Source organism: Perca flavescens, chromosome 9 (genome assembly GCF_004354835.1).
Source record: "Perca flavescens isolate YP-PL-M2 chromosome 9, PFLA_1.0, whole genome shotgun sequence".
NCBI lineage: Eukaryota > Metazoa > Chordata > Actinopteri > Perciformes > Percidae > Perca > Perca flavescens.
Window position 1 is genome coordinate 12,493,787 of NC_041339.1, and position 26,768 is coordinate 12,520,554.

The 26,768-nt window shown below is 43.3% G+C and overlaps 2 protein-coding genes across 4 annotated transcripts; one reads left to right on the forward strand and one right to left on the reverse strand.

Moving 5' to 3' along the window:
• Positions 1–485: 485 nt before the first annotated feature.
• uap1 (UDP-N-acetylglucosamine pyrophosphorylase 1) lies at positions 486–13,349 on the reverse strand. Of its 2 annotated transcripts, XM_028587299.1 has the most exons (11): positions 13,213–13,349; positions 11,421–11,732; positions 9,984–10,188; positions 9,104–9,279; positions 8,832–9,004; positions 4,413–4,606; positions 4,134–4,274; positions 2,716–2,904; positions 2,373–2,414; positions 1,284–1,350; positions 486–1,144 (listed from the first exon to the last, which is right to left on the reverse strand). In XM_028587299.1, the coding sequence occupies exons 2-11, from the start codon at positions 11,698–11,700 to the stop codon at positions 1,052–1,054; spliced, it is 1,560 nt and encodes a 519-aa protein (XP_028443100.1). In that variant the 5' UTR covers positions 11,701–11,732; positions 13,213–13,349; the 3' UTR covers positions 486–1,051. The 2 variants fall into 2 exon arrangements, with proteins under 2 accessions (XP_028443100.1, XP_028443101.1); XM_028587300.1 differs by lacking the exon at positions 2,373–2,414 and having other exon boundaries at positions 1,052–1,144.
• A 1,060-nt stretch (positions 13,350–14,409) lies between these two features.
• ubxn6 (UBX domain protein 6) lies at positions 14,410–26,471 on the forward strand. 2 transcript variants are annotated; one of them, XM_028587705.1, is made up of 11 exons: positions 14,410–14,584; positions 15,205–15,362; positions 19,930–19,988; positions 22,472–22,600; positions 23,201–23,298; positions 23,408–23,483; positions 23,574–23,658; positions 23,763–23,982; positions 24,590–24,720; positions 24,834–24,982; positions 26,324–26,471. In XM_028587705.1, the coding sequence occupies exons 1-11, from the start codon at positions 14,502–14,504 to the stop codon at positions 26,447–26,449; spliced, it is 1,314 nt and encodes a 437-aa protein (XP_028443506.1). In that variant the 5' UTR covers positions 14,410–14,501; the 3' UTR covers positions 26,450–26,471. The 2 variants fall into 2 exon arrangements, with proteins under 2 accessions (XP_028443506.1, XP_028443507.1); XM_028587706.1 differs by having other exon boundaries at positions 15,208–15,362.
• Positions 26,472–26,768: the final 297 nt, after the last annotated feature.

Consider the following 26,768-nt stretch of genomic DNA (forward strand, 5'->3'; position numbering starts at 1 on the left):
TTGCCTTGCTGCTAGAGAGGAATGGACCTTTTTCACAGCAGACATTTTGACTTGTCATAGTAGAAAAAGTATGGCTGAGATTGATAACCTGTGTGGGTCCCAGTAAGCTATTTCAGAGAGTCAGCGTGCACAATACCAGGGCCTCTCCTACGTGGAATGCAGCCATCATTAATGGGTTTGAATACACCTGTGCTTCTCCTGCTATGACATGTCAGCTATGAAAAAGGTCTATCTATCTATATCTATATATATATACATATACATATATACACACACACATTATTTAAGTCTTACTGTAGCTAGGTTTCTTTATACACTTATTGACTTGCTCTTTTCTTACTCTTATTTTACCTTGAATTTGACTGTGAGCAACTGCAACTAAATAATAAGGGGATCAATAAAGTATTCTGATTCATACACACACACAAGGTTTTCCGATTAGGAAATGACTTTAATAAAGATGATAGAAATCATAGCATCTCTTAAAGCTGAAAATCTAATTTTCAATGATTACAAGGAGAAAACAAACATATTATAAATACCCCCCACAGCCCGTACCATGTAGCTCGATTACATGCTAGTAAGAAACATCATTCTGATCATTTCATCTCAGACCTATGTTGTATAAAAATCACCAGGTAAAATGAGTAGATGGTCATTTCCACCTATAGATCATCTATCAGTACATATAAAAATAAGTCTCATAAGCAAAATAAATAGATGCACCTGAAGACTACTTCATCCAGTCAGTGTGACAGGGATTTCGTCCTTCATCTTATGCTGTGTTCAAGTGCTCTTCATAACAAATATTAACCAAGTATGACATCAACATATAAAGCAGAGAAAGCTTGGAGCTGAAAAGTAAACGATACGCTTCATCTGGCTAGTTCATTCATTCATTCTGGAGACGACAGCCTCTTTCATGAACACATGCACGCGACATTTGTTATTGCACAGTGGTGACATCACAGTTTCTCTCCGCAAATGTTAAGAGACAAAAGGAGTTTGGTCTTTGGATTGTCCCTCTATCTCTTCCTCTCCCCTTCATTGTCTAAACTCCATTCTTCACCAGCTCATGGACTCCGTTTTCGTCGATCATCAGGGTTGGATGAAACTCTCGTCCCTTCACCAGCTCTTCGAGACCCTTAACATAGTAAACAACACCATCGGGACATTCATCAGGACATGGTTAGCGGGTGGATTACAGATTATTTCAGGTCGACAACAGGAGCAGAGGAACATCTGTAGTCGTCGTTTGAATACAGTAGGCCCCGCCTCCTTACCTCTCCCCCGTAGGACACCAGTGGAGAGATCTCACATTTGATTGGCAGGTCTGTTCCGTCCTTCAGGCTGCGTTGGAAAAGGAACGAATTCAGGGAGGATCAGAAGGAGGAAAAAAAAACAGAATGAGCGATTGTCTCATAAAAAGAAACAGCGACTGTAGTTGAGAGAAGCAGCTGTCCATCCTTGACACAGCTGTTCTGCGGCTTGTGATTAGAGTTCAAAAAGGCAGAGAATTAGAGCGTCATCATTCCCAAACATGACCAGTGATTAGCCCTCTGACCCGTAACAGACTTCCTCTAGAAGAAAACACATGAATGGCAGGTAATGTGGTTGTAGATCCTCCCAAGTGCTTCTGAAAGAAGCTGGGGGAACTTGCCACCACATTCCCGTCACTCAACTTGTTTATTTCTAGGTGATCATTACAGACAACAATCACTAATCACACATTAGGTGTTTTCTGAGCAGCTGCCCACACAGCCGTATCATTAGAAAGATGGAGAAGTTGAATGATTGAGGGGAAAAAGCACACCCTTTAAGAGCCCGAATAACATTCACGGAGGCCATGAATGTTATTGAAGCACATGCTCATTTCTCATTATGTCATGAGAGGAAGAAAAAAAAAACAAAAAAAACAGGTGGATTTAAACTCAACTGCTGATGCGCAAGCAATGAACGGCTCGGCTTGTCGGAACCATTTTACACACAAATCAACAGGTTCCTCATCTATTGCAGAGTTGTCACAGTTTGCCAGAAAGTGTGACCGGTGCCCATTACCCAGCATGCAATACAATATGAATATTAGTAGCAACCATCTGAGGGGGAAAATGATCTGTCAGCAGGTCATTACGACTGTAGATCATCTGACCAGGACGCTAAGAGCACTGCGTTTTCAGGCATCTAAACTGATCCTCGCTGTCATTTCCTTCGTCACAACTGACTGTAAAGAGACGGACATTGCTCTTTTCAGTGGTAATGAAGGAAAGGGGATCAGAAGTAATGTTATACAGTGTTAACACGTCCGCGCGAGCGGGAGAGAAAGCCAAAACCCCATCACCATGCACTCGGTACTGCAGGGGGATAATAATTACTTTCTGTTGCCATCATCTTTGACACTGCCTGCTGCTCCGTCTCTGGAAACATTGCACAGGACACACAGGAGCAAGACCAAGCATGAGAGAAGGGGAAGTGAGAGTGTGATGCTAAAAGAATATTATGTCTATAACACAAACAAACAAACAAACAAGCCAATGCATATAGTTTATACACGAAGTGTAGGGGAGATGGGATAACCACAAAGAACCCTTTCTGTGTTCATGCCAAACATGATGTGTGTGTGTGTGCGTGCGCGCGTGCGTGCGTGTGTGTGTTCTGTGTCTTGTGAGGTGACATGACATGCATGATGCTGTGTGTTAGCAGGCTGGCTGTGGTCACCTGGGTATGGCGGGCACCTGTCTGCCGTTCTCATCGATAAAGTGGGCCCCGGCGTTGAGCACCCAGCGGTGATGGAGGGACATGAGGGCGTGTCTGGCTGTGGTGGGCGTGTCCTTTGCATCCTGACTGTCTGCGTTTTTCAGCGGGGAGAACTCGTCCTCCCGCAGCACCTCGTACACAACAAATGTCCTGTTGGACACACACAGCAGCACATCAGCACACAGGCAAACACAGCGAAGGGTGGACAATGGTACCTAGTCTTGGTACGACAAGCTATTACACAATACCCAGCATTCAGAAATGGAAAACTGGACACTGCGTTACAAGATGGCACCCCCTTCATTCCTATGAAAGTTGCACACTGGGCACATGTGGCTTAAAAGTTTTTCTGAATTTGGTCCTGCATCATTTTACGGTCATTCGTGATTCGTGACACTCTGAAAACAGTGTCCTTTCATTTACAGCTCTTTTTGTAATAGGAAAAAAATAAAAATAATTGGGCCAGTGTGCTTTATGTGATCCTACAATATCGAGTGTGTCTACTACGCCAAAATCACCTCACAGACCAGCGCTGTTGCTGGGGGCTTAATCCAAAATAATCAGATAATGGGGCCAAGTGCCTGAGTCAAAAATGATGCATTACATAGTGGAAGCAAATGGAATTATCATTATCAACATTATCAACACTTGGCAGATGAACAGCAACCGTACATAATATATGGAACATGTGGCCACACAGCAGACTATTAGATTGGCCAAACAGTACTGAGAAAGAACAGAAAAAAGTGGGACTTTTTAAAAATCCGGTTGCAAAGTGAGTCAGCCCATCTGGATTCTCCTAAAGCTGCCAGTCTGCCAATCCGGGCACAACTGTAATCCACCTCCTCAGCAACACAGAAAACCATTTCTCCTCCTTTTTACTTTGAAGACAACGAATAAACCTCGAAGGAAACTGGAAATGTCTGCAGTGTTTTTCCATCAGTCAGTCATTATAGGAATCCTTTCATTAGATGTATAGTTCTATTAGTAGTGACGTGACTCAAAGCTGATGTCATGCAACACTGGAGGAGGTGAAATGAGTGAACAGCTCATAAACCTCCATCCTACTGCAGAGAGCTTGGCAGGCTCAGTCTGCTGGACCAGACCTTGGAGCAATGGCAGGTCTGGGGCTGGTGGATAGGGATAGGGGGGGGTTTATGCATGGAAGGACAGATCAAGGACCAGTCAAACCCAGAGCCCAAAGGCCAAAGGCCTGCCAGAAGAACATATGCAATCCAGCCACCTCTCAAAAGGAGCATAAGATATTCATTGTATTCTGAGTACTTCAAGGCCTTTTAGTTTGAGGTGAGAGGCTGTCTGCTGGTGCTGTCACACACTCTGTGCCCTCTATGGAAAAGAAGAAAAAAAAACACACTCACTTGGCGAACTGGAAGATGTCAAAGACAAACTTTTCCATTTTAATCCCATTTGGTTTGTCTGGTTTGATTAGTTGACCCTGCGCATTCACATATGGGATCTTCTTCTGGGCCACGTGGTGCTGCAGATTTGGCTCGTACTTCCTGATGTATAAACGGAGAAAAGAAGCTGGTTCATTGCAGCACATTTATTTTATAGTGGTGTGGAGCTGCTGTTCCTGCTACAAGAAACCAAAGAAAGCCAAAAGAAGAGTGTGTATGTTCACTGTGCATTAGTCTTACTGTACTATGTCTCTGAGGAAGGAAAAGCTGAAGAAGTGATTGGCCACGTTTCCTGCGTTGAACATCAGTCGGCCGTCAGCGCTGCGCTTCTCAGCTGTTGCCAGGGTGATCTCGCTGTACTCCACCACCTGATAACGCCCATCCACCTTGCAGACCACACCCACGGCCTCCGTCGGATTGGTTTTCTCCACCACCTGGAAACGATGACACAAGAAGACTTTTTTTGGCAAAATGCTAACCTGAAAACTGTACAACACATTATATCCACATGTCAGTCAATTTAATGGTGCAATATGCTGGAGATTAGCAGATAAAGCTCTACCAAGCATGTATTTTATACATAACAAAATACACAACAAAATGAGACAAAAACATTCCCTGATGTTCCCCCTTTCATCACATCTTCTGTAACAGTGGCAGAGATGATGAGAACAAAATAGCTCTAGCTCCTATTATGCTAATTTTCAGGTTCATAATTGTATTTAGAGGTTGTACCAGAATAGGTTTATGTGGTTTAATTTTCAAAAAACAACCATATTTTTGTTGTACTGCACATTGCTGCAGCTCCTCTTTTCACTCTGTGTGTTGAGCTCTCTGTTTTAGCTACAGAGTGAGACATCTCACTTCTGTACCATCTTTGTTGGGAGTCGCACATGCGCAGTACCGAGGTAAGGACTACTAGCCAGTCAGAAGCAGAGTATGAGGGCGTGCCACGCTAGCAGCTACGTGAGCATTATAACGTGTTACAAAGTGACGCACGTTCGTCACGGAAGGCTGGACTACAATAGAGCTGTTTGGAGCAGTTGGTAAACCAACGCAGTCTCACGGCAGTTCGTGTAAATGTCAACGTTATTCTTAATCTATTGATACGTGTTCACGGAGACGTTTTTCTCGTTTTTTTTACACGAACTGCCATGAGACCGGGCTGGGTGAACAGTGTTTTCTGTTGGAGATGGTAAGTCCCTTTGGGGTGGACTTTGGGCTTTTTTCACTTTGTATACCTATAACGTGCACAAAAAAGATATATAACACAATAAAGGAAAGGGAAAAAGCCAAAAAGCATAATATGAACACTTTAAGCAAAACACCAAACAGCCACAGATGTCTGATATAGTTTCAAACTGGTATAACTGCTGACAAATAACTAATTCACTAAAATGGGACTTGTGAAATTGCGCTTTCAAATAATGTAGAGCAGAGGTAGGAGTAAAAAAAAAAGAAACCAACAGTTTAGGTAAGTTTCACATATAACTAAGACTTACAGATCAGACTCTTAAGTGTATTCCACTTCATACAGCCAGCAATTTAAAGTCTGCACTGAATGAAAAAAAACCCTCTCCCCATCTGCTTCTTCCTAATGACAGAGTGGAGACCTGATGAGGGTTGGTGAACGGGGTGGAGTGAGGGGTAGGGGCGGTGGTGGTGAAGCCACATCAACTGTAGTGGAGCTTAGTAATTTATGATGGGAGGGTGGGACTCTGCTCTGATCTGATCCTTCCATCTCCCTCCACCGCATAACTCATAATGTCAAACAGGAGCGGAGCTCTGGAAGTTCCACACAGTTAAATATTCAAATCTATTCTGTTAGCTACACATACACATAGTATGAAAAGAAGAAGAAAAAAAAAAACCCATGATTTCACTGTGGCACTGCTAATGAAATGCCTAGACACAGCCAGTCTCAGAACAACATCTAACAAACATGACCTCATTTATATTTGATTTTGAAGAAGTGGAAACAAAACTGTGATCGAATGAACTGAGAAGGCAAGAAAATGTGTATTTGATGAAGTTGCTATGGCATGAAAAAATGTTTCTAAATCTAATTAGGGAGGACCTGGCAGCAATGGTTAGTCACAAATGTATGAATAACTCTAAGATCACATCCTATTGCCCAGGCAGGAGATCTTGGACCTCATCACCACCATTACTCGACAATTTTAAGTATCAGTCACCGAAATTTGGATCTCACATCGGTGGCAACAGGAGTCCCAACTGATGTCAACGAGCAATCAATGCAATCCACCAGCCAACAGGTCACTTCCAGCTTCACTCAGCACAAACTGTTTTTGCAATGTTGACTGCATTTTCTCTGAATTTTTGATGGGCCAAGCTCCCTCACACTCAGGGCCTTGTCACTGATACTGTAGATCAGGAAACAATGTCGCTTTTCACCTAACAGCAGAGAGCTTCAGTAGGACAGCATAATGCCATGCCCTCCCAGATCTCAACCACTCAGCACAGATAAGAATACAAAGACGTATAACCAGTACAATACCTTCAGTATAGAACTGAAAACGTTTCGATGTTATCGTTCACTGTCTGGCTCCCTGAGCTTTTAGTTGTTCTTTAGGAATCCGACAAGGTATACAGTGTCACAATACTTCTGTTTATCGTGTCTTTTAAATATATATACTGTTTATATTTTATTATTGTCTCATCTCTTTGGTTTGCTTTTTTCCCCCCCAACTGTGACCTAGGAACAACAGATGTACATTTGTATATATTAGCTATCTATATAATGTAATGTGTGTTTGTTTTTTGTTTTTTTTAAATTGTCTTTCTTGATTAATAAATATGTAAGAGCGGACAAGTCACTTTAACAGCATCTTCTTCCTAAACGCATGTCAAACTGATGGACCTGTTCTGTGAGCACATCCAACTATTTATTTCATGTACTGATACAGATATGTGGGCTGTGCTAAAGCGTATTACTAGCCAAACAAAAATAAAAGGATTATGAAACAAAAGAAGAAAAAAAAAAAAAAAAAGTGAATAATGAATATGGTTTATCCACTAGTGGATTGCAGTTAAACTGTTGTACCCTATACAGCTTTTCCCCCCTTCACAAAATGAAAATACACTTTGTCCAAAGAAACCGTTTCGGAAAAAGTGGCGTCTCCACATCACGCTCGTGTTATCTGAGACGATTCCGGGTTTAACCCTCAAATTTCCTAGAAAGATGTAATGGATTTATTGCTCAAGAAGACTTCAGGATGAGACAGACTGGCCTATATCGCCACTCAGTGGTGAGTTATGGAAGGTGCAGCGGTCTACAAACTGATGGTTAAACAACTGTGACAGCAAACTGACCACACCTTTTAGTACAACACACTCGACATCCGTCACCCTTTAGGATCTATTGGAATTAAAAAAATAAAAAAGGCTGACTGATCAGACCGGATCACATTTAGCACTTATGGCTTGACGAATGGCTGACATGGTTTGTTCTCTTGTAGCAATCTTGCGGACTTATTACACACCTAAATATTTGCACTTAACTAATATGGAGGTTTCTTCACCCTATTCATTAGGTTATAATGTATGCATGCATCCCGAACAATGTTATCATTACTTCCTGGTCTGATAAAAAGGTGGGTTTACTGAGCTTATCAGTGTTGCAGGTGCACAATAGTGAGGGATCGTTGTATCAATCAACTTTATGACAGGAATATATAAGCTTAAAGGTCCAGTGGGTAACAGGTTTAGTTGTTCATTATCAAAATCTGTGTTGCCCGTTCTCATGAACATTTACCAGCACCATCAATTCCAAGTATTCCTTTTGGCTTGAAATTTTACATTTGCATTCGGATGAACTGGGGTAGATGCTCCATATGCATTTGCCATCTTGAAATACGTTAGCCTGTAAGGGACATACAGGACATACTGCTCCGCCTTTCGCGTTTTCGCTGTCACATGATAAACTCACAGGTGCTGCTAACGCTGCTAATGGGTATCGTAGCTTCCCGGCCCCGGCAAGTTTGAAGAAGGAAACACGGAGGACCACACGTATTCAAAATCCAAATTTCAGGAACAGGAGTCTTCTTCTTCGCCCAGAAAAAGAAAAAAGGATATTGAAAAGAGCAAGAGACCGGCTTTTTGAAGCGTGAAGGCTACCGTAGCTGTAATACGTACTTTGAACGGCGTGGCGCGAGAGAGTTGATTGCGATATATGATCAACGCTAGACGCGAGAAATTCCTACACATTGGACCTTTAACCTGCTGCTGCGTCAACCTTTGTTAATTTTTCTTCTCTTAAAATGTAGCATCGGATATAAGAGGCATGCATTATAATGCTGGGTAGAACTAAATTAAAGACCATTAATATCCTATAAAAGAAAATGTAAAAGGTGACATCATGATTCAGGTGTTGTGATCAAGATGGCTTATTGTTTAAAGTAACACAACATTAAAAGCTTTAAAATAAAAAAAAGGCAGACTATAATCTGTGATGATGATAATAATAATAATAATAATAATAATAATAATAATAATAATACCTAGTTATATTAGCATATATATTATATTAGCAATAGCATATTAAGACATATTTGAAATGTGCTTAGAAAGCGCTGCAGAGACCCTGAAGCATAAAAAAAAAAACAGGAATCGACAGAAAGAGCAGGAGGTGTGACCAACCTTAGCTCCACAGTCCGCTCCCTTCTTCACACAGAAACCAATAAAAGAGGGGTCTGCCACTTTGACCAGGATGTTATCCACACAGTACACATGGACATTTTCAATCCCCCTCCGCTTCATGTCATCCATGATGCCCTGGTTCCCCAGAGCTCTATAAAGACCCCCGTTCCCATCTGAAATACAGACACAGAGAACACTCGTTTGAAACACCCAAATTCCGCAAAACAACACTGTGAGTGGAGCCAAAAGTCACAAATCCCGAGTGGGCTTACCAGGGGCCATGGAGACCTTTCCTTTGTTCTCCAGGATGATCTTGCCTTGGTAGTCCATGGCTGGTAGCATGCCCTGCTGGAAGAAGATGATGTTGTTCTTGTCCAAGCCAAAATAGTTATGTCGTGAGAAGTAGTCCTTGGTGGACTCCATTGTCCTTCCGCTGGTCATGATGTACCTGAAGGCAACACAGAAGGAGCTTAGTACTGATTCATGCATTATTTGTTTTCCTTTCCATTTTAAATCATTTATACAACAAGTGTGAAACCGGTAGCTGAGGGAAGAGGGGATACATGCTTAGAAGTAAATACAAATTATCTTTTTAAATCTTTTAAAAAGCTGTAGAAATTTTCTTCAGTGCCTGTTCATAAAAACGACACAACAAAGCTGACTTCTCCCAAAACCAGAGAAACATAGAGTTTAAGTATATGGCGAACAATCAAACTGTAACAACTTCCTTACAGAATCAGAACTGCTGAGGATTATTTAATTATGCCATTTCTGACATAATCTTCAGTGACTGTTAATCCCCCACCTACAGTGTCATGTACCTATGGCTGTGTCTCTACCGTTTATATCCATCTTTAAAAATGTCAAACTGTCCTTTGAACTGCTCCACAGGGAACTAATCCGTTTCCAGTAATACAACTTCCTTGACTCGTTTCCCTTTGAGGCAATGATTTGACCCAGTTAATCATGAAGCAAACGCAACTAGAACAAATGGTTGTAGTTGTCATTGCGAATAGAGACAGCATTTCGTGGCTTAGATCCTTTGTTTTATTCTTCAAATAAAACAGCAATTCAGCTGACAGGCACACTAACTAAAATGTCTTAGTTGTCTCTTTTCTAAACAACCTCCCAAAGCCAAACATTATATCTTACCAGGTAATACAGCACTTGATTTGGTGCTTCTGCTCAGCCAGCCGTTGTAGCTTCAATATGCGCTCGCCCTGGATCTGAAAGAGGGTTTTGTGAGACGGCAGTCCCACGTCGTACATGCCTTTGGGGTAAGAGACCCCCAGTCTGGTTCCCTGGCCCCCAGCCAACAGCAGGACCGCCACATTACTCTGAGAGATGCAGTGTAGACCTGAAGGAGCACACAGCAGAACAGTTCCTCATGAATAGTAGCAAGAATATTTTTCCTGTATAGTGTATTCAAGATGGTGAAACACATGTAGGCGTACATGTTGATACACAATCTCGATACACCAGCCAATTTCGAATCTCTAATAATGGCCATAGTGCATTATTATTGCCTTTGTAAGGCAGCTTATAGAAATAATAATAAACTTAACCAAAACAACGCTGAAAAAAGTACTAATAAAATGTATTAAACCATCCCAACATTTTATGACTAGTCCTACAGGACTTTGCTGACATAATATATACGCCCTAAACTGTAATCTAATAACTCTACACAAGTCTTTGATCGCTTTATTATGGTTCAATGGTTTATAATGGTTACAGTTTAACTTACATAAACTGCTGCTACGTGCCTTCATATGCAGAACTTTTTGTTCTTACAAGTGCCAAAAGACAAGATTTACTGTATACCAGCCGACTGGGCGGGCCTACTAGACTTTGACTACTCTACCAAATGCACATACACACAGCATGCACGCACGCACGCCCAACTGGTCCAGACAGAGCAGAGTGACCTCATAAATGAGGGTCAAACAGCAACTCTATTTACGTCAGACACAAATCAAGACCAGATGTTCTCTGCTGCCCGCCTCCACTGTCATCATCCCCCAGCGGAAAAAAAAACTCAACAGACTCGCTAAATGGTCAGACCCCCAGTGCAAGGGAGATTGCGCAAAGTCTAATGAACAACGAAAGCTAACTCACTCATATTTCAAATCTACGCAGGAGACTGCAACTGGGAGTAGTTTGTAAGTTTATACAACCACACAATGTGGACTTCTTGATAAGCTATAAGGTTTTATTAAACACTGAAATGTAAACCGCCCACTTCACCATCTCAACGTCAAAGCATCTGGTTTACCATGTGATGTTTTAATCCCCTTCAGTCTGACACCAGGAAATATTTCCTCTCCCTCACCTGTGGTGCACTGCTTTGGAAAGTGGCTTAAACAACAAGACTAATTGCTAAGTGTCAGTCTCTCTGGAGGATTAGTGTTCCTGTAGTAACTACTAGGCAAAGTCTTACAAGTCTAATATGTTCACTCCTACTATATGACATTGTAATAAATAAATAGCATGTACACACATCAGATACAGGTGTAAACATTTGAGGGTTAAGGCAGAAGCTCCATGAATACAAGTTGTGGGGGCAGAAACCGTTTTGATGAAGCTTACCTGCTACCTCCCAGTCTTTAAGACTCTCCCTGTCCCTAGTCACACTCCCAAGCACCTCCCGGGGCACCGGCTCCATGCGGGTGTCCATCTTTTCCTGTTTGCTGCTGGACGTCTCCATGGCCTTCTTGAAAAACCCGTTGATCTCCTGAAAGTCCATCCCCTGCAGGTCAAGGGTCAACTCGGCCTGCTCCTCGGGGCTCAGCTCTTTCCAAAACTGCAGGAGGTGAGACTGGCCGGCTTCGGCCAACCTCTTGGCGAGTCCGCTGACGTTAGGGTCCATGATGAACAGTGCTTTTGATTAACTCTGCCACACTGAAACGCATATAAAGAAAAATGGGATGAATGCTTACTTTTGAGCAGGACGATACCGAGGTCATGTAATAGACTGTCCATTCTACAATACACACATTTTTTATTAAATCTGATTGTGTTTAGGCCAAAAAAATAAAAAAAATACACAAGTTTACTCATAATGAAAGAAATATGGTAATCCAGACCAGAGTTACATACCTGGCACCTGACCATAATGTAGGAGAGACTTAACATTTTGTTTTGTTTTTAGGTGTTTGGAGTTCTCCTGGGAACTCATGACCTCAGTATTTCTACAATCCTTCTGGCTGGTAAAACTAGCACAACCAGTGACAACGCAACACTCAGCATGACACTATAGCAAAACTATTAATAAAGCCTTGGTAATGGAATTACTGGAATGTTTAATTACCCTCTTTGTTTGAACCTACACAACCACAATGAGCAGCTTGCTGGAAAGGAAATAATAACACCACTACTGGAAGGAAACTTTCAGCATTTTAATGGAATGCTGAAGGATACAGCAACATACGTCAGTATTCATAATAACTTTAATTACTAATTACTTTAAAACTTTGTTTCCGGGAGGCTGTGTCAAGTCTATGTTGATGTTCGTTGAGATCGGCAGTTAAGGGGAAATTTAATGGAAACTTAAAGCTTCCGATTCACAGCGTGTAGACCACATTAGACCAGGTCCCGATCCAAAACCACTTTAATGTGGTCTACATGTGAAAAAGAACAGAGAAATTCCCCTTTATTGCATTTTCACAAATAGAATTAAGCTTTCACAAATCTGAAACTGTGTTTTTAAGAATTTTTAGCCCCTCTAGGATAATTTAGTCCAGATTTGACAAGTCTAGGTGTAGTGGTTTTGGATCTGGACCTGGTCCAATGTGGTCTACATATGAAAAAAACAGTAACATCTCTTTTTATTGCATTTTCACAAATAGAATAAAACTTTCACAAATCTGAAACTGTGTTTTTAAGAATCTTTAGCTTCTCCAAAAAAAGTTAGTCCAGATTTGACAAGTCTAGGTGTAGTGGTTTTGGATCTGGACCTGGTCTAATGTGGTGTACACGCTGTGAATCAGAAGCTTTAAGTTTCCCTAAATGTCCCCTTACCTGCCGAATCGGAAGCTGCGAATCGAATGCCAACATCAGCGTCGTAAGTTGAGGCTATTCTTACCAAAACACAGCCGGTGTGCCTCTTCACTCGTAGCAGAGGACATAGTATAAACATGGTTTAATGAAATAAGTTGCTGTTACTATGCTGTGCGCTTCACAATACGTGTGTTGCTATGCAAACTAGATTAATCAATTAATATGAGCCGCTGTCTTAAGAAGGAGCAGCACGCGAGTGACAGCGGTACCAGAGCCGAGCAGATACTAGCAGGCAGCTAACAGGCTAATGTTAACTGTGGCGCTAACAGTAAGCACAGCTCGATGAAAACATAAAAGACAATATGAAATATTAAACTCTTACCTCTCACAAGTGCTCCTCTTGGTTTTAAGACCATTAATGCCAATCGCTGTGTGGTTTCTTGTATTCGTTAGGTCGCCTCCCACCCGGACTACACCTCCTGCTACGTCAAGTTTGACGTGGCACAAGCGCCGGCGACGTGTGCGTGCGGCGGCCAGCAGCAGTGCTGCCTTCAAGTGATCCTCGTAAATGTATTATCCTCACATCAGAAAGAACTGTGTCCGTCCACCCTGAATCAGTACACGCTCGTCAGAGAAGCTAAATGTCAATATACAGAGGTGGAAAGTAACTTAGTACATTCACTCAAGAACTGTATGCTATCAAGTCTGCATTGAATTTAAAGTTATATTGCAGTGCCTCTCTCTGACCACTAGTCGGCAGTGAACGCTCGGGATTTTGTTTTTGCTAACGATTATTTTCATAGTCGATTAATCTGTTGATTATTTTCTCGATTATTCAATTAGTTGTTTGGTCTATAAAATGTCAGAAAATGTGGATATATACATAAATTGGGTGTGTGTAATGTGGGTGTCTAGTTGGCCAGCATGACAACGCATTATTTAACTGTGCATGGCTTATTCATAATGGTACAGACAGTAGTAGCATGTGGGCTATGAGGGACCATGCAATGCAAGCCATGCATTCTCGGCCAAGTCATATACCTGTATTTTAATTGTATTAATTATTTTATTCTTTGTCTGATTGCACTGTATAATCATTCAGCAAAAACGTTTAATATCCATACAATGATATATAAGGAGTCAAATGTGTCGATACTGTCTTTTTTTTAGATAGACAGATATGGTTTAAATAAGCCTTTTTTCCATACAGCCTTTCATGAACAAAATCATGCACAACTAAACAAGGCCAACACCACCATTTATGAGTTTCATGCATCAAGGTACGTCAATCCAGTTTATGTGGGTTACTGCACTGAAGGGGAATTTAGACTGTGGCAACTGTTTGCAATAAAACAGTGGAAGACTGAAATAAGAGGAACGTTTCTGTGCAATTTAAATAACAAAGTCAAGTAATGATGGAGTGTAGTGAACAAAAAGACAAAGAATGCTTTATACTCTTAATATAATTTTATATATGTATTATTATACATATGAAGCCTTACATAAAAAATAATAATAAAAAAAAAAAAACTGAAGAAGACAGTAGGGCGGAAGCAGTTTTCTGTCAGCTGACAGAATTTTGTTTTGGTCCCCCTCCCACCAGCTAAGGTCCCTGTGCTCTTCATCTATCTGTGTTTCTGCGATCAGGTTGTTCTGTGACAGCAAACGGAAATGAAGAAGTTTTTCGATGGCTTTAAGAAAGACATTAAGTTTAAAACTGCGGGACCTGGGAAGAAACTAACAGAAGATACCAGGCAAATAACAAACTTCACTTTTAACAGTTGCAACAGTGCTAGAGCTAGCCGCATAGCTAGCTTGCCAGCTAGCTGTCTAACGATTGCAAAATTGAGTTAGCAAACAGCTAGCCAGCCGCTGGTAATGAATGATTATTGGGTCACTGTTAGCATGTCGCAAAGCTACCTAAAACAATGTTGGCAGTGATTTTCACTGTAACGTTATGTGTTAGTTAGCATATAACGTAAATGGGCTAACGTTTACTGTTTTCCTCCGTTAGCAGCTGGATTATATAATAACGTTAACGTTAACAGTTACTCATCCAATTTCAGGGTAGACAACAGTTAATCCCCATACAAATCGTATTTAGCCAATGCTCTTAGTAACGTAAAGGGACTTTTACTCGTACGTAAGCCTCCTAACTAGCTAGCTAGCTAGCTACTGACTGGAAATATACTTGTTGTATCAATCAACTAGGCGTCCGTTTGCACATAAAATAGCCTAACGTAAGCTAGCTAAACCGCATATTTTGTATGTGTTTAAGCAACATTTGTGCCTGTTTGGGGACGAAGACTTGAGGCCCAACGTGGAGCCAAAACATGTCTCTTCACTTCGCCTTTCTGTCTTCCTAACACTGTAGTAGCAAGCCCGAGGTAGTGCAGAGCAGCTCCAGTAGCAAGAATAATCGCCATGCTCCTAGTGAAGGATCCCAGATGGCTGGAGCCGCAGCCCTGGCCAGGATAGAACAGCATCAGCGGCCGAAGGTCTACACCTCTCAGGACGTCATCAGGAACCAGGGTGAGACAGACAACCCTAATCCAACAATTGTTAGCCCAAAATGAATTGAATTCCACCCCGCCTCACATTACATACTTTTATTGAATAATGGGATGTGTATGCTTTGAGTAATGTTGTTTTATGTTATTGCATGCAGTTGTCATAAAAGGTTTGGGGTTGTGAGCCCTAATTTAACTTACATTTATGGGCTGACTAATGGCATAAGACTGTGTCAGTTTTAGAAAGTAATATTAGTGTCAACCCGGTACTATTATCACTGATACTATTTGTCTGATCATGTTTGTGTGCGCTCTTCTATTGTACAGACAGAAAAACCTACTGTAGTCTCCTCTTAAAACCAGTTAACCACTATAAACCAGACAGACATAGAAAATACCTATAGGTATGGCTATGGTCCGTGTACGTTTTGATAGTTTGTTTTTTCGTTTGAACCACAAAACAAAATAACGAGAAACCAGCTGTTTTTCGTTTGTCGTTTCAAACCAAAAACTCAGTTTTTGGTGAATCCAAAAACGAAAAACAATTAAACCAAATTCAAATAACGGTCCGATTTTGGTTTTTTGAAATTCATCCATCTTTGTCCGCTTATCTGGTGTCGGGTCGCGGGGGGAGCAGCTCCAGCAGGGGACCCCAAACTTCCCTTTCCCGAGCAACATTAACCAGCTCCGACTGGGGGGGTTGGAGATATAATCCCTCCACTTAGTCCTGGGTCTTCCCCGAGGCCTCCTCCCAGCTGGACGTGCCTGGAACACCTCCCTAGGGAGGCGCCCAGGGGGCATCCTTACCAGATGCCCGAACCACCTCAACTGGCTCCTTTCGACGCGAAGGAGCAGCGGCTCTACTCCGAGCTCCTCACGGATGACTGAGCTTCTCATCCTGTCTCTAAGGGAGACGCCAGCCACCCTCCTGAGGAAAGGACATTTCGGCCGCTTGTACCCTGGATCTCGTTCTTTCGGTCATGACCCAGCCTTCATGACCATAGGTGAGGGTAGGAACGAAAACTGACCGGTAGATCAAGAGCTTTGCCTTCTGGCTCAGCTCTCTTTTCGTCACAACGGTGCGATAAATTGAATGTAATACCGCACCTGCTGCGCCGATTCTCTGACCAATCTCCCACTCCATTGTCCCCTCACTCGCGAACAAAACCCCAAGGTACTTGAACTCCTTCACTTGGGGTAAGGACTCATTCCCTACCTGGAGTAGGCACTCCCATCGGTTTCCTGCTGAGAACCATGGCCTCAGATTTAGAGGTGCTGTTCCTCATCCCAACCGCTTCACTCTCTGCTGCGAACCGATCCAGTGAGTGCTGAAGGTCACAGGCCGATGATGCCATCAGGACCACATCATCTGCAAAGAGCAGCGATGAGATCCCCAGCCCACCGAACCGCATCCCCTCCCCACCCCGACTACGCCTTGATATCCTGTCCTTAAATGTTACAAACAGGATTGGTGACAAAGCGCAGCCCTGGCGGAGGCCAACCCTCACCTGAAACGAGTCCGACTTACTGCCGAGAACCCGGACACAGGTCTCACTTTGGTCGTACAGAGATTGGATGGCCCTGAGAAGAGACCCCCTCACCCCATACTCCCGCAGCACCTCCCACAGTATCTCCCGGGGGATCCGGTCATACGCCTTTTCCAGAAAACACATGTAGACCGGTTGGGCATACTCCCAGGCTCCCTCCAGGATCCTTGCGAGAGTGAAGAGCTGGTCCGTTGTTCCACGACCAGGACGGAATCCGCATTGTTCCTCTTCAATCTGAGGTTTGACTATCGGCCGAACCCTCCTTTCCAGCACCTTGGAGTAGACTTTACCAGGGAGGTTGAGAAGTGTGATACCCCTGTAATTGGCACACACCCTCTGGTCCCCCTTTTTAAAAAGGGGGACCACCACCCCGGTCTGCCACTCCTTTGGCACTGTCCCAGACTTCCACGCAATGTTGAAGAGGCGTGTGAACCAGGACAGCCCCTCCACACCCAGAGCCTTGAGCATTTCTGGACGGATCTCATCAATCCCAGGGGCTTTGCCACTGTGGAGTTGTTTGACTAAATCAGTGACTTCCGCCTGGGAAATTGACAATGATCCACCCATCATCCTCCAGCTCTGCCTCTAACATTAGTCGGATTCAGGAGTTCCTCAAAGTGCTCCTTCCACCGCCCTATTACCTCCTCAGTTGAGGTCAACCGTGTCCCATCCTTACTGTACACAGCTTGGATGGTTCCCCGCTTCCCCCTCCTGAGGTGGCGAACAGTTTTCCAGAAGCACCTTGGTGCCGACCGAAAGTCCTTCTCCATGTCTTCTCCAAACTTCTCCCACACCCGCTGCTTTGCCTCTTTCACGCCAGAGGCTGCAGCCCTTTGGGCCCTTTGGTACCCTGCAACCGCCTCCGGAGTCTTCTGGGATAATATATCCCGGAAAGACTCCTTCTTCAGTCGGACGGCTTCCCTGATCACCGGTGTCCACCACGGTGTTCGTGGGTTACCGCCCCTTGAGGCACCTAAGACCCTAAGACCACAGCTCCTCGCCGCAGCTTCAGCAATGGAAACTTTGAACATTGTCAACTCGGGTTCAATGCCCCCAGCCTCCACAGGGATGCACGAAAAGCTCCGCCGGAGGTGTGAGTTGAAAGTCTGTCGGACAGGGGCCTCCTCCAGACGTTTCCAATTTACCCGCACTACCCGTTTGGGCTTACCAGGTCTGTCCAGAGTCTTCCCCCACCCCCTGACCCAACTCACCACCAGATGGTGATCAGTTGACAGCTCCGCCCCTCTCTTCACCCGAGTGTCCAAAACATACGGCCTCAGATCAGATGAAACAATTATAAAATCGATCATTGACCTTTGGCCTAGGGTGCTCTGGTACCAAGTACACTTATGAGCATCCCTATGTTCGAACATGGCGTTTGTTATAGACAATCCATGACTAGCACAGAAGTCCAACAACAAACAACCACTCTGGTTTAGATCAGGGAGGCCGTTCCTCCCAATCACGCCTCTCCATGTGTCTCCATCATTGCCCACGTGCGCGTTGAAGTCCCCCAGCAGAACAAGGGAGTCCCCCACTGGAGCCCCATGCAGGACTCCAGTCAAGGTCTCCAAGAAGGCCAAATACTCCGAACTCCTGTTTGGTGCATATGCACAAACAACAGTCAGAGTTTTCCCCCCCACAACCCGCAGGCGTAGGGAGGCGACCCTCTCGTCCACCGGGGTAAACTCCAACGCAGCGGCGCTCAGCCGGGGGCTTGTGAGTATCCCCACACCCGCCCGGCGCCTCACACCCTGGGCAACTCCAGAGAAGAAAAGAGTCCAACCCCTATCCAGGAGTATGGTTCCAGAACCAAAACTGTGCGTAGAGGTAAGCCCCACCAGATCTAACCGGTAGCGCTCCACCTCCCGCACCAGTTCCGGCTCCTTCCCCCACAGAGAGGTGACGTTCCACGTCCCCAGAGCCAGCGTCTGCTCCCCGGGTCTGGTCCGTCGAGGCCCCTGACCTTGCCACTATTCATTTCTCCGTTTGAATATCTACATTAAAAGAGAGACAGGCTGGCCACGTGACCCGGAAGTAATAGTAAATAAAGCCTATAAAAATAAAATCCAAGCTTTTAGAACGGTCATAATATGCAGCACTAACGTTATACCAGAGTAACGTTAGAAGAAAAAAAATCAATCAATAAATAGGCTTAAATAAACCTGGACCAAAAGAAATAGGTTTGCAACAGTAGTTTATTACAGTGATTTAATATCGTGCCTATCCACGTACACATCACCAGTCATGTTTAATGATCGCATGCATTGGTTCAATACAGTTGGTAATAGTTAACCTAAAACTTATTGTGTGTGCAGAGTTGTTACTGTTAGCACTATATTATATAATTAAATTAATATTTAATGTGGTTTCCACAGTACCAAACTGTTCCCTTTTGACCAGCAGTGTATGAAGGTAAATATGGTGCAAAAGGTGAGAGCTGTAGAATACAATGTAAGAACTTGCAGAACAAAAAATCTGAACTACGTTAAAATTTGCACTTGTAAAAAATATTCACACACGTGATCTGAATTTGAAGTCGCAGAAAAAATATTCACAAATGTGTAGATTGATATTTGCATGAACACAATGACAGCTGCAAACTTGTAATGCAACATTTACTTGTTACGTGTACTTTATTTCTTTTTACTCAGGTTCATTTTCCATCACAAGTCAGTGATTACAACCTCTCACAGCTGGTTTCTCGTTATTTTGTTTTGTGGTTCAAATGAAAAAACAAACTATCAAAACGTACACGGATCGACTATTTGCTTATTTGGGAAAACTTGGATTACTGGCTTGGTTTTTGTTTCTAAACACGTGTGAATCCCTGGTCCTGATGGTCTGACATTTTCATTAGTGCCTGCCTATGTGATCAGGTCAGATTATTTGTTTTTTCCAATTCGCTGCTTGCAGTAAAAGTGAGGTGTATTTTGTTCAGTATAAAAGTTTGCTTAAAGAATAACAATTTAGTTTTCTATTGCCTATAAAGTGTTACCAAAAAAGATATATAATTGCATGGTTTTCTGTATTTACTTGTAGTTAAAAGAGAACTGGAGGCAACTGCACTGGCTGAGAAAGAAAAGGCAGATACAGCAGAGGTATGTGTCACAGTGATTTGTTAGGTTAAATCATGGTTTTTGAAATGGCACCATTAAAGGAACACGCCGACTTATTGGGACTTTAGCTTATTCACCGTATCCCCAGAATTAGATAAGTCCATACGTACCCTTCTCATCTCCGTGCGTGTTGTAACTCTGTCTGACGCACCCACCGCTAGCCTCGCTTAGCACAGATCCTGGAGGTAACCGGCTCCAACTAGCCTACTGCTCCCAATAAGTGACAAAATAACGCAAACATTTTCCTATTGATGTTGTGATTTGTGTAGTCACAGGATGTACAAATAACAAGGTCACATGAGACACAGCCATCTTCTGACTGTATACAGTGGGGGAAATAAGTATTTGACCCCTTGCTGATTTTGCAGGTTTGCCCACTTACAAAGAATGCAAAAATCTACAATTTTAATCATATGTACATTCTAACAGTGAAAGACAGAATCCCAAAGAAAATTCCAGAAAATCACATCATATGAATTTATTAAAATTGATAACCATCTGATGAGGAAAAACAAGTATTTGACCCCCTGGACAAACAGCATGTTAATATTTTGTAGAAAAGCCATTATTGGCCAGCACAGATGTCAAACGGTTTTTATAGTTGGTGACAAGGTTTGTGCACATTTCGGCAGGGATGTTGGCCTCCTCCCCTGCAGACAGCCTCCAAATCATTCAGGTTCGAGGTTGTCGCCTGGCAACTCAATTTTAAGCTCCCTCCAAAGATTTTCAATCGGATTCAGGTCTGGAGACTGGCTAGGCCACTCCAGAACCTTGATGTGCTTCTTCTTCAGCCACTCTTTTGTTGCTTTGGCGGTGTGCTTAGGGTCGTTGTCGTGCTGAAACCATCCTCGACCCATCTTCAGCTCTCTCACTGAGGGAAGGAGATGTCGGTCCAGAATTCCACGATACATGGCCCCGTCCATCCTCCCCTCAATACGATGGAGTTGTCCCGTCCCCTTGGCTGAAAAGCACCCCCAAAGCATGATGTTGCCACCACCATGCTTGACGGTGGGGATGGTGTTCTTTGGGTTGTACTCGGTGTTCTTTACCCTCCAAACACGACGAGTTGAGTTGAGGCCAAAAAGTTCTATTTTGGTCTCATCTGACCACATCACCTTCTTCCAGGCCTCTTCTGAGTCGTCCAGGTGGTGAATGGCGAACTTCATGCGGGCCTGTACATGTTTCTTCTTGAGCAGGGGGACCTTGCGTGCGCTGCAGGATTTCAATCCATGACGGCGTAGTGTGTTACCAACCGTTTCTTTTGTAACTGTGGTCCCAGCTGCCTTCAGTTGATTCATCAGTTCCCCCCTTGTGGTTTTGGGATGATTCCTTACCGTTCGCATGATCAGGGACAACCCACGAGGCAAGATCTTGTGTGGAGGCCCAGACCGAGGGAGGTTGGCGGTGGTGTGGTGCTTCTTCCATTTCCTGATAACTGCACCGACAGTTGATCTTTTCTCTCCAAGTTGCTTTCCGATTCTCTTGTAGCCCATCCCAGCCTTGTGCAGATCAACAATCTTGTCCCTGATGTCCGTAGAAAGCTCTTTGGTCTTGCCCATGGTGGTGATGTTGGATGCTGGTTGTTTGGGTGTTGACAGGTGTCTTTTATACAGGTAACGGGGTGAGGCAGGTGTATTTGATGTAGATAATTGGTTCGGATTGGGGCTGTGTCTTAAAGAAAGACTAACTGGCTTGTAGGAGCCAGAATACTTGCTGTTTGTCCAAGGCGTCAAATACTTGTTTTTCCTCATCAGATGGTTATCAATTTTAATAAATTCATATGATTTTTCTGGAATTTTCTTTGGGATTCTGTCTTTCACTGTTAGAATGTACATATGATTACAATTGTAGATTTTTGCATTCTTTGTAAGTGGGCAAACCTGCAAAATCAGTAAGGGGTCAAATACTTATTTCCCCCACTGTACATACTGGGAACTAATTCTCAGAAGGCGAAGCACTGCTACTTCTGCTACTTGGGCGGAGTGATATTACTCCAACTCTGAGCGAATTCCATGCGAACTATCTGCTCCTCACCACGGGGCTTCTTAGGTGCTGCGAGCAAATCACTCCGCCCAAGTAGCAGAAGTAGCAGTGCTTCGCCTTTCTGAGAATATAGTTCCCAGTATGTATACAGTTAGAAGATGGTTGTGTCTCATGTGACCTTGTTATTTGTACATGCTGTGACTATACAAATCACAACATGTAAATAGGAACATGTTGGGAGCAGTAGGCTAGATAGAGCCGGTTACCTCCAGGATCTGGGCTAAGCTAGGCTAGTGGGTGCATCAGACAGAGTTACAAAACACACGGAGATGAGAAGGGTACGTATGGACTTATCTAACTCTGGGGGATACGGTGAATAAGCTAAAGTTCTAATAAGTCAGCGTGTTCCTTTTAAGCTTATGCTTAGCTCACAGTGATCAGTATTTAGTCTGACGATAGTGGTGATTGACCATTCTTTCCAGGGAGCCAAAGTGCCAGTGAAAGATCCCGCCTGTCTCTCAGTGTCAGGTGTGTATTTCACATGTCCGCTAACTGGAGCAACTCTGACTAAGAGTGAGAGAGAAGTACACATTAAAGAGGCCATTTTGATGGTACGTCTGAAGATATTCTCACTTCTTGTTGTTGTTGTTGTGTGGTTGGAGCTCGAATTAGAATGTGTTTGCAACATAATAACTTCCTCAGAATTAGAGATGTTCCGATACCGATACCAGTATCGGTATCGGCTCCAATACTGCCTAAAACGCTGGTATCGGGAAGTACTGGAGTTTATGCACCGATCCGATACCACGTAATAAAGCCCTAAAGAAAATCTACATTAAAGTAGTTTATTTATGTTCTTTTTCCGTTATAACTGACTGTCGAACTGGAGAATAAAAGAAAGTTCTGGGGCATTCATTGTTTGTGTTTGTTCATGTTTCACAAAGAGTTTAACCTGAGCCAGACCGACAACAAAGATAGAAATCATATCACATCCATACAGGGATAGTAGTATACAGCTGTTAAAACATAATGAAATATATGACACACTGGTATCGGATCGGTACTCGGTATCGGCCGATACGCAAGTTCAGGTATCGGAATCGGTATCGGGAAGCAAAAAAGTGGTATCGGGCCATCTCTACTCTGAATATGACTGAATGTTATTCTAGGGAGTACTGTTGATAAAACATGTAGTCTGTTTTTACTGTCAGCGGTTTGAGGAGGATAGAGTTGAGGCCTCTGTTATGATGATCCACACATTTAACAAAGACCGAGAGAAAGTGAAGGCTGCCGTGGACATCATAAGCAAGTAAGACGCTCGGTAGTGGCTAATCATCACGCTGACTTTGACTTCCATGTTTTCTACTGTTGTCACAGTGTCAAATATCTTCAGTAACTGTATGTTTGTTGGTCACCAGGTATATTGAGAACATATGTAAGAATCCCACAGAGGAGAAATACAGGAAGATTAAACTCAGCAACAAGGTGTACCAGGTGAGGTTGAAACTCCGTACTGTGGACATCCTTTTTGAGTTTACGCTTAAGCCTTCTTTTATATCATTCCCTCTTTTTGATTTATTTCAGGAGAAAGTTCGTTGTGTGGAGGGCAGCAGAGAGTTCCTGGAGGCCCTGGGCTTCACAAGCATTATGCTTCCTGTAGAGGGTCAAGGTAAAAGCTCCTACTTTAATAAACAAGTTCCTTATCATCATTTAAACAGTCAACCTGGCTAACACAGTGTTCCACTATTTGTGCTTGCCTTTCCTGGAGATCAGAGGAGGAAGAGGAGTTCCTGGTGTTACTAGAGCATAGCCCCGATGCCCTGGAGTTGATGAAGGAGAGGAGGGATCGTCTCCAGAGAGGCGAGCCGGTCAGGGCTCAGCTGGACCGACAGCCTCAAGCATTCAGATCCTCTCCCAACGCCCAACGCTTCGAGCTGCCGCCAGAATTCTACAACCTGACAGCCGAGGAGCTCAAGAGGGAGCAACAGCAGAGGTACAGACTCCTTGGTAATGGATGGTACAGTCTAGGTTATAGGAACTACATTTATACATTGATCCACCAAAGAACAAATTCCAATTTGATATTTAGCAAAAATAGCACAATTGCATTCCAGTGGCACTGTGTATTTAGATGTCATGGACATTTTTGAGGGGACAGATCCTCTCCAAATAAACACAAAATGTCTGTTGTATACACATCAAATTGCCTTGAAAAACTGTATTATTTTTTTTTTTTTTCTCTGATTGTGGTAGTGATGCCAGGACGTTAGAGTAAAGACCCATATCTGATTCTCAACATCTGCATTTTCTTATTTGAGTCACGCTCTTTGTCAACGTGCGATTATGCAACCCTGATCATTGTGGTCGATTAAACATTGCACAAGCATAAGTAGGCTGTTGCAAAACAACCACACATGTCTGCACATCAAACTGTTTGTTTGATTGTTAACATCCTCCCCTTCAGTAATGTATGCTAGTAGACCCCTTCAGTGCTCAGTGGGTGTGCTATGCACCTCTAACCACGAAAATAGTGGTGTTTGTCCATCATTTTGGACCATCACCCTGCACTCAATGACCTGTGTCTTGTGTGTGTTTCCCAGGAGTGAGTTGGTGGAGAAGAACGCCATGCTGCGCACTAAAGCCATGAGGGAGAAAGAGGAGCAGAGGGAGAGAAGGAAATACAACTACACCCTGCTCAGGATCAGACTTCCTGATGGAAGCCTTCTACAAGGTCTTTTTTTTATTTATTTTTAAATCCATTCAGATCATTACAAAATGAGTCAACAACCTGATTAGCCCTAATTAAAATGGAAGTGAGTCAGTAAAGATGATGTGTCACCCCAGGGACCTTCTATGCGTGGGACCGGCTGCCTGTGCTGTTTACGTTTGTACGGGAGTCCTTGGTGGACGGCTGGCAGCCCTTTGAGCTCATCGCTCCCGGAGGTCAGAAACTACAAGAGGCTGAAGAAGTCGCTCTCGCAGAGTGCAATTTGGTGAGTGACACGAAACTGGCCTACATAAAGTAGCGCATCTAAGATGCAGATAGGCTGGTGATATTCTTTATTTTTCCACTGTAAACAAATTCATTGAAAAGACCAAAACCAACAATACATTGATTCTATTAACAAAACGCAGAGCATGTTTCTCTGTGCCAAAAACAGTTAAAAACATCCTTCACGTATTGTCTTAATACTATAAATACACACGATCACAAGCACCAAATGTGTATTCGTCCACTGCTGAAAATAGCAGTGGATTTTGAAAATTTGCGCCTGTTTGAGCAATGTCTGCTGAAAACTAAAGTGCGATGCAGACCTGGACAAATGCGATGCAGACCTGGACAAATCTGCAATGCAATGATTGATTTCAACACCCCTAATCAATATTGAACACAATTGTGCGTTGCAGTCTAGTGTTAATTTCGTCAGACGAGACTAAATATGTTCGTCAACAACCTTTTTTTCCCATGACTAAGACGAGACGATGACGAGACTGCGCCAATGTCCAAAAACACTGACTAAGACTAAATTAACGTGCATTATTGTTGACGAAAAAAGACGAGACTAAAATGTTTTGCATAAAATAAAAACTAAGATAAAATCTCTCTTCATTTTCGTCTACAATCGTCTCTACTTTTTCATCATGAGATAGAATATTCAGCTGTTACCCGGACAGGTGCCCTAACGTTATCTAGCGGACCGAATAGCCTGCGCTTCTCTCAGATGCTCCTAAACGGACGTTAGAGTCAACATCGCTGCACGGGGCGCTAGTTAACGTTAGCATACCGTTAGCTAGCAGCTGGATTTAACACAGTTAAAATGCTGACAGCTAAACGGTGTAAAGGTTTGCCTCTATTTCCAACACGAGACATACGACAGTCTGCGGCTGCCGTTGTCTGAAAAACAACACATGTTGCGTTCACTTGAAATACGCCTCGCCAGTTTTGCGCTGCATTTATTTTATTGTAAAATATCCTTTCCCCATGCAGTGGTTGTTTTTGTCGTTTACTGGTGAAATAAGGAAGAGGCTCAATATTTATATAACTTTTATAGCATTTATTTATTTTTATAACTATTTGACTGAAATGGTTATCAGAACTAATTTATTTAAAAAAAGACTAAAACGTTTTGACTAAAACTTGACTAAAATGACGAGACTTTTAGTCGACTAAAACTTGACTAACAAACATTTTTTGGCACAAGACTAAGACTAAATTAAAAATAGGTGACAAAATGAACACTATTGCAGTCCCAATAGCAAGTGTGCCGTTGTCTTTTATACAATCCAGCGTTTGTGTTGCCGTTTCCTAAAGTTGAGATCTGTGTGTTTTTTAGGTCCCTGCAGCTCTGCTCACCTTCGCCTGGGATGCCGCCGTGCAGGCGGACATTGCAGCCGCGGGCGGAAAGAGCCCCGCCCTCCTCAAACCAGAGCTGTTGGAAACCATTCGGACCCTGAGCTGAGCAGACCCTCTGTCCTTGAACGCCCCCCCCCCCTCCCCTCTCCCCCTCCTCTGGCACTACTTACTGGGGTGGAAGTGCCCCTTCACATATGACTAGTGATGAGTTTATTTTTGACAAATGCTAACTTAAGTCAGAAGCAACGATAGACTAGGGGGCAACTTCACCCTAATGCGCTTGTTTTGCGGAGCATCCCCCTTCTCTCTCCGCGTGGGGATAATGTCTCTGTGGCACATTGTGCTGAAGGAAGCTCTACTAACCGATGTAAGGAGACAGCAAGGGACAAGTGCCGTTTGTTGCGTCCTGAATGTACGTGCTGTGT

Coding starts and splice junctions, on each gene's coding strand:
- uap1 (XM_028587299.1), bottom strand. CDS start 11,700: ATGGACCCTAACGTCAGCGGACTCGCCAAGAGGTTGGCCGAAGCCGGC. Junction 1,351..2,372: donor AAAGATGATGGCAACAGAAA/GTAATTATTATC, acceptor TTTCCAACGCAG/CCTGAAGGACGGAACAGACC. Junction 1,145..1,283: donor TGGTGTCCTACGGGGGAGAG/GTAAGGAGGCGG, acceptor TACTATGTTAAG/GGTCTCGAAGAGCTGGTGAA.
- ubxn6 (XM_028587705.1), top strand. CDS start 14,502: ATGAAGAAGTTTTTCGATGGCTTTAAGAAAGACATTAAGTTTAAAACT. Junction 15,363..19,929: donor GGACGTCATCAGGAACCAGG/GTGAGACAGACA, acceptor ATTTACTTGTAG/TTAAAAGAGAACTGGAGGCA. Junction 23,484..23,573: donor TCAGCAACAAGGTGTACCAG/GTGAGGTTGAAA, acceptor GATTTATTTCAG/GAGAAAGTTCGTTGTGTGGA.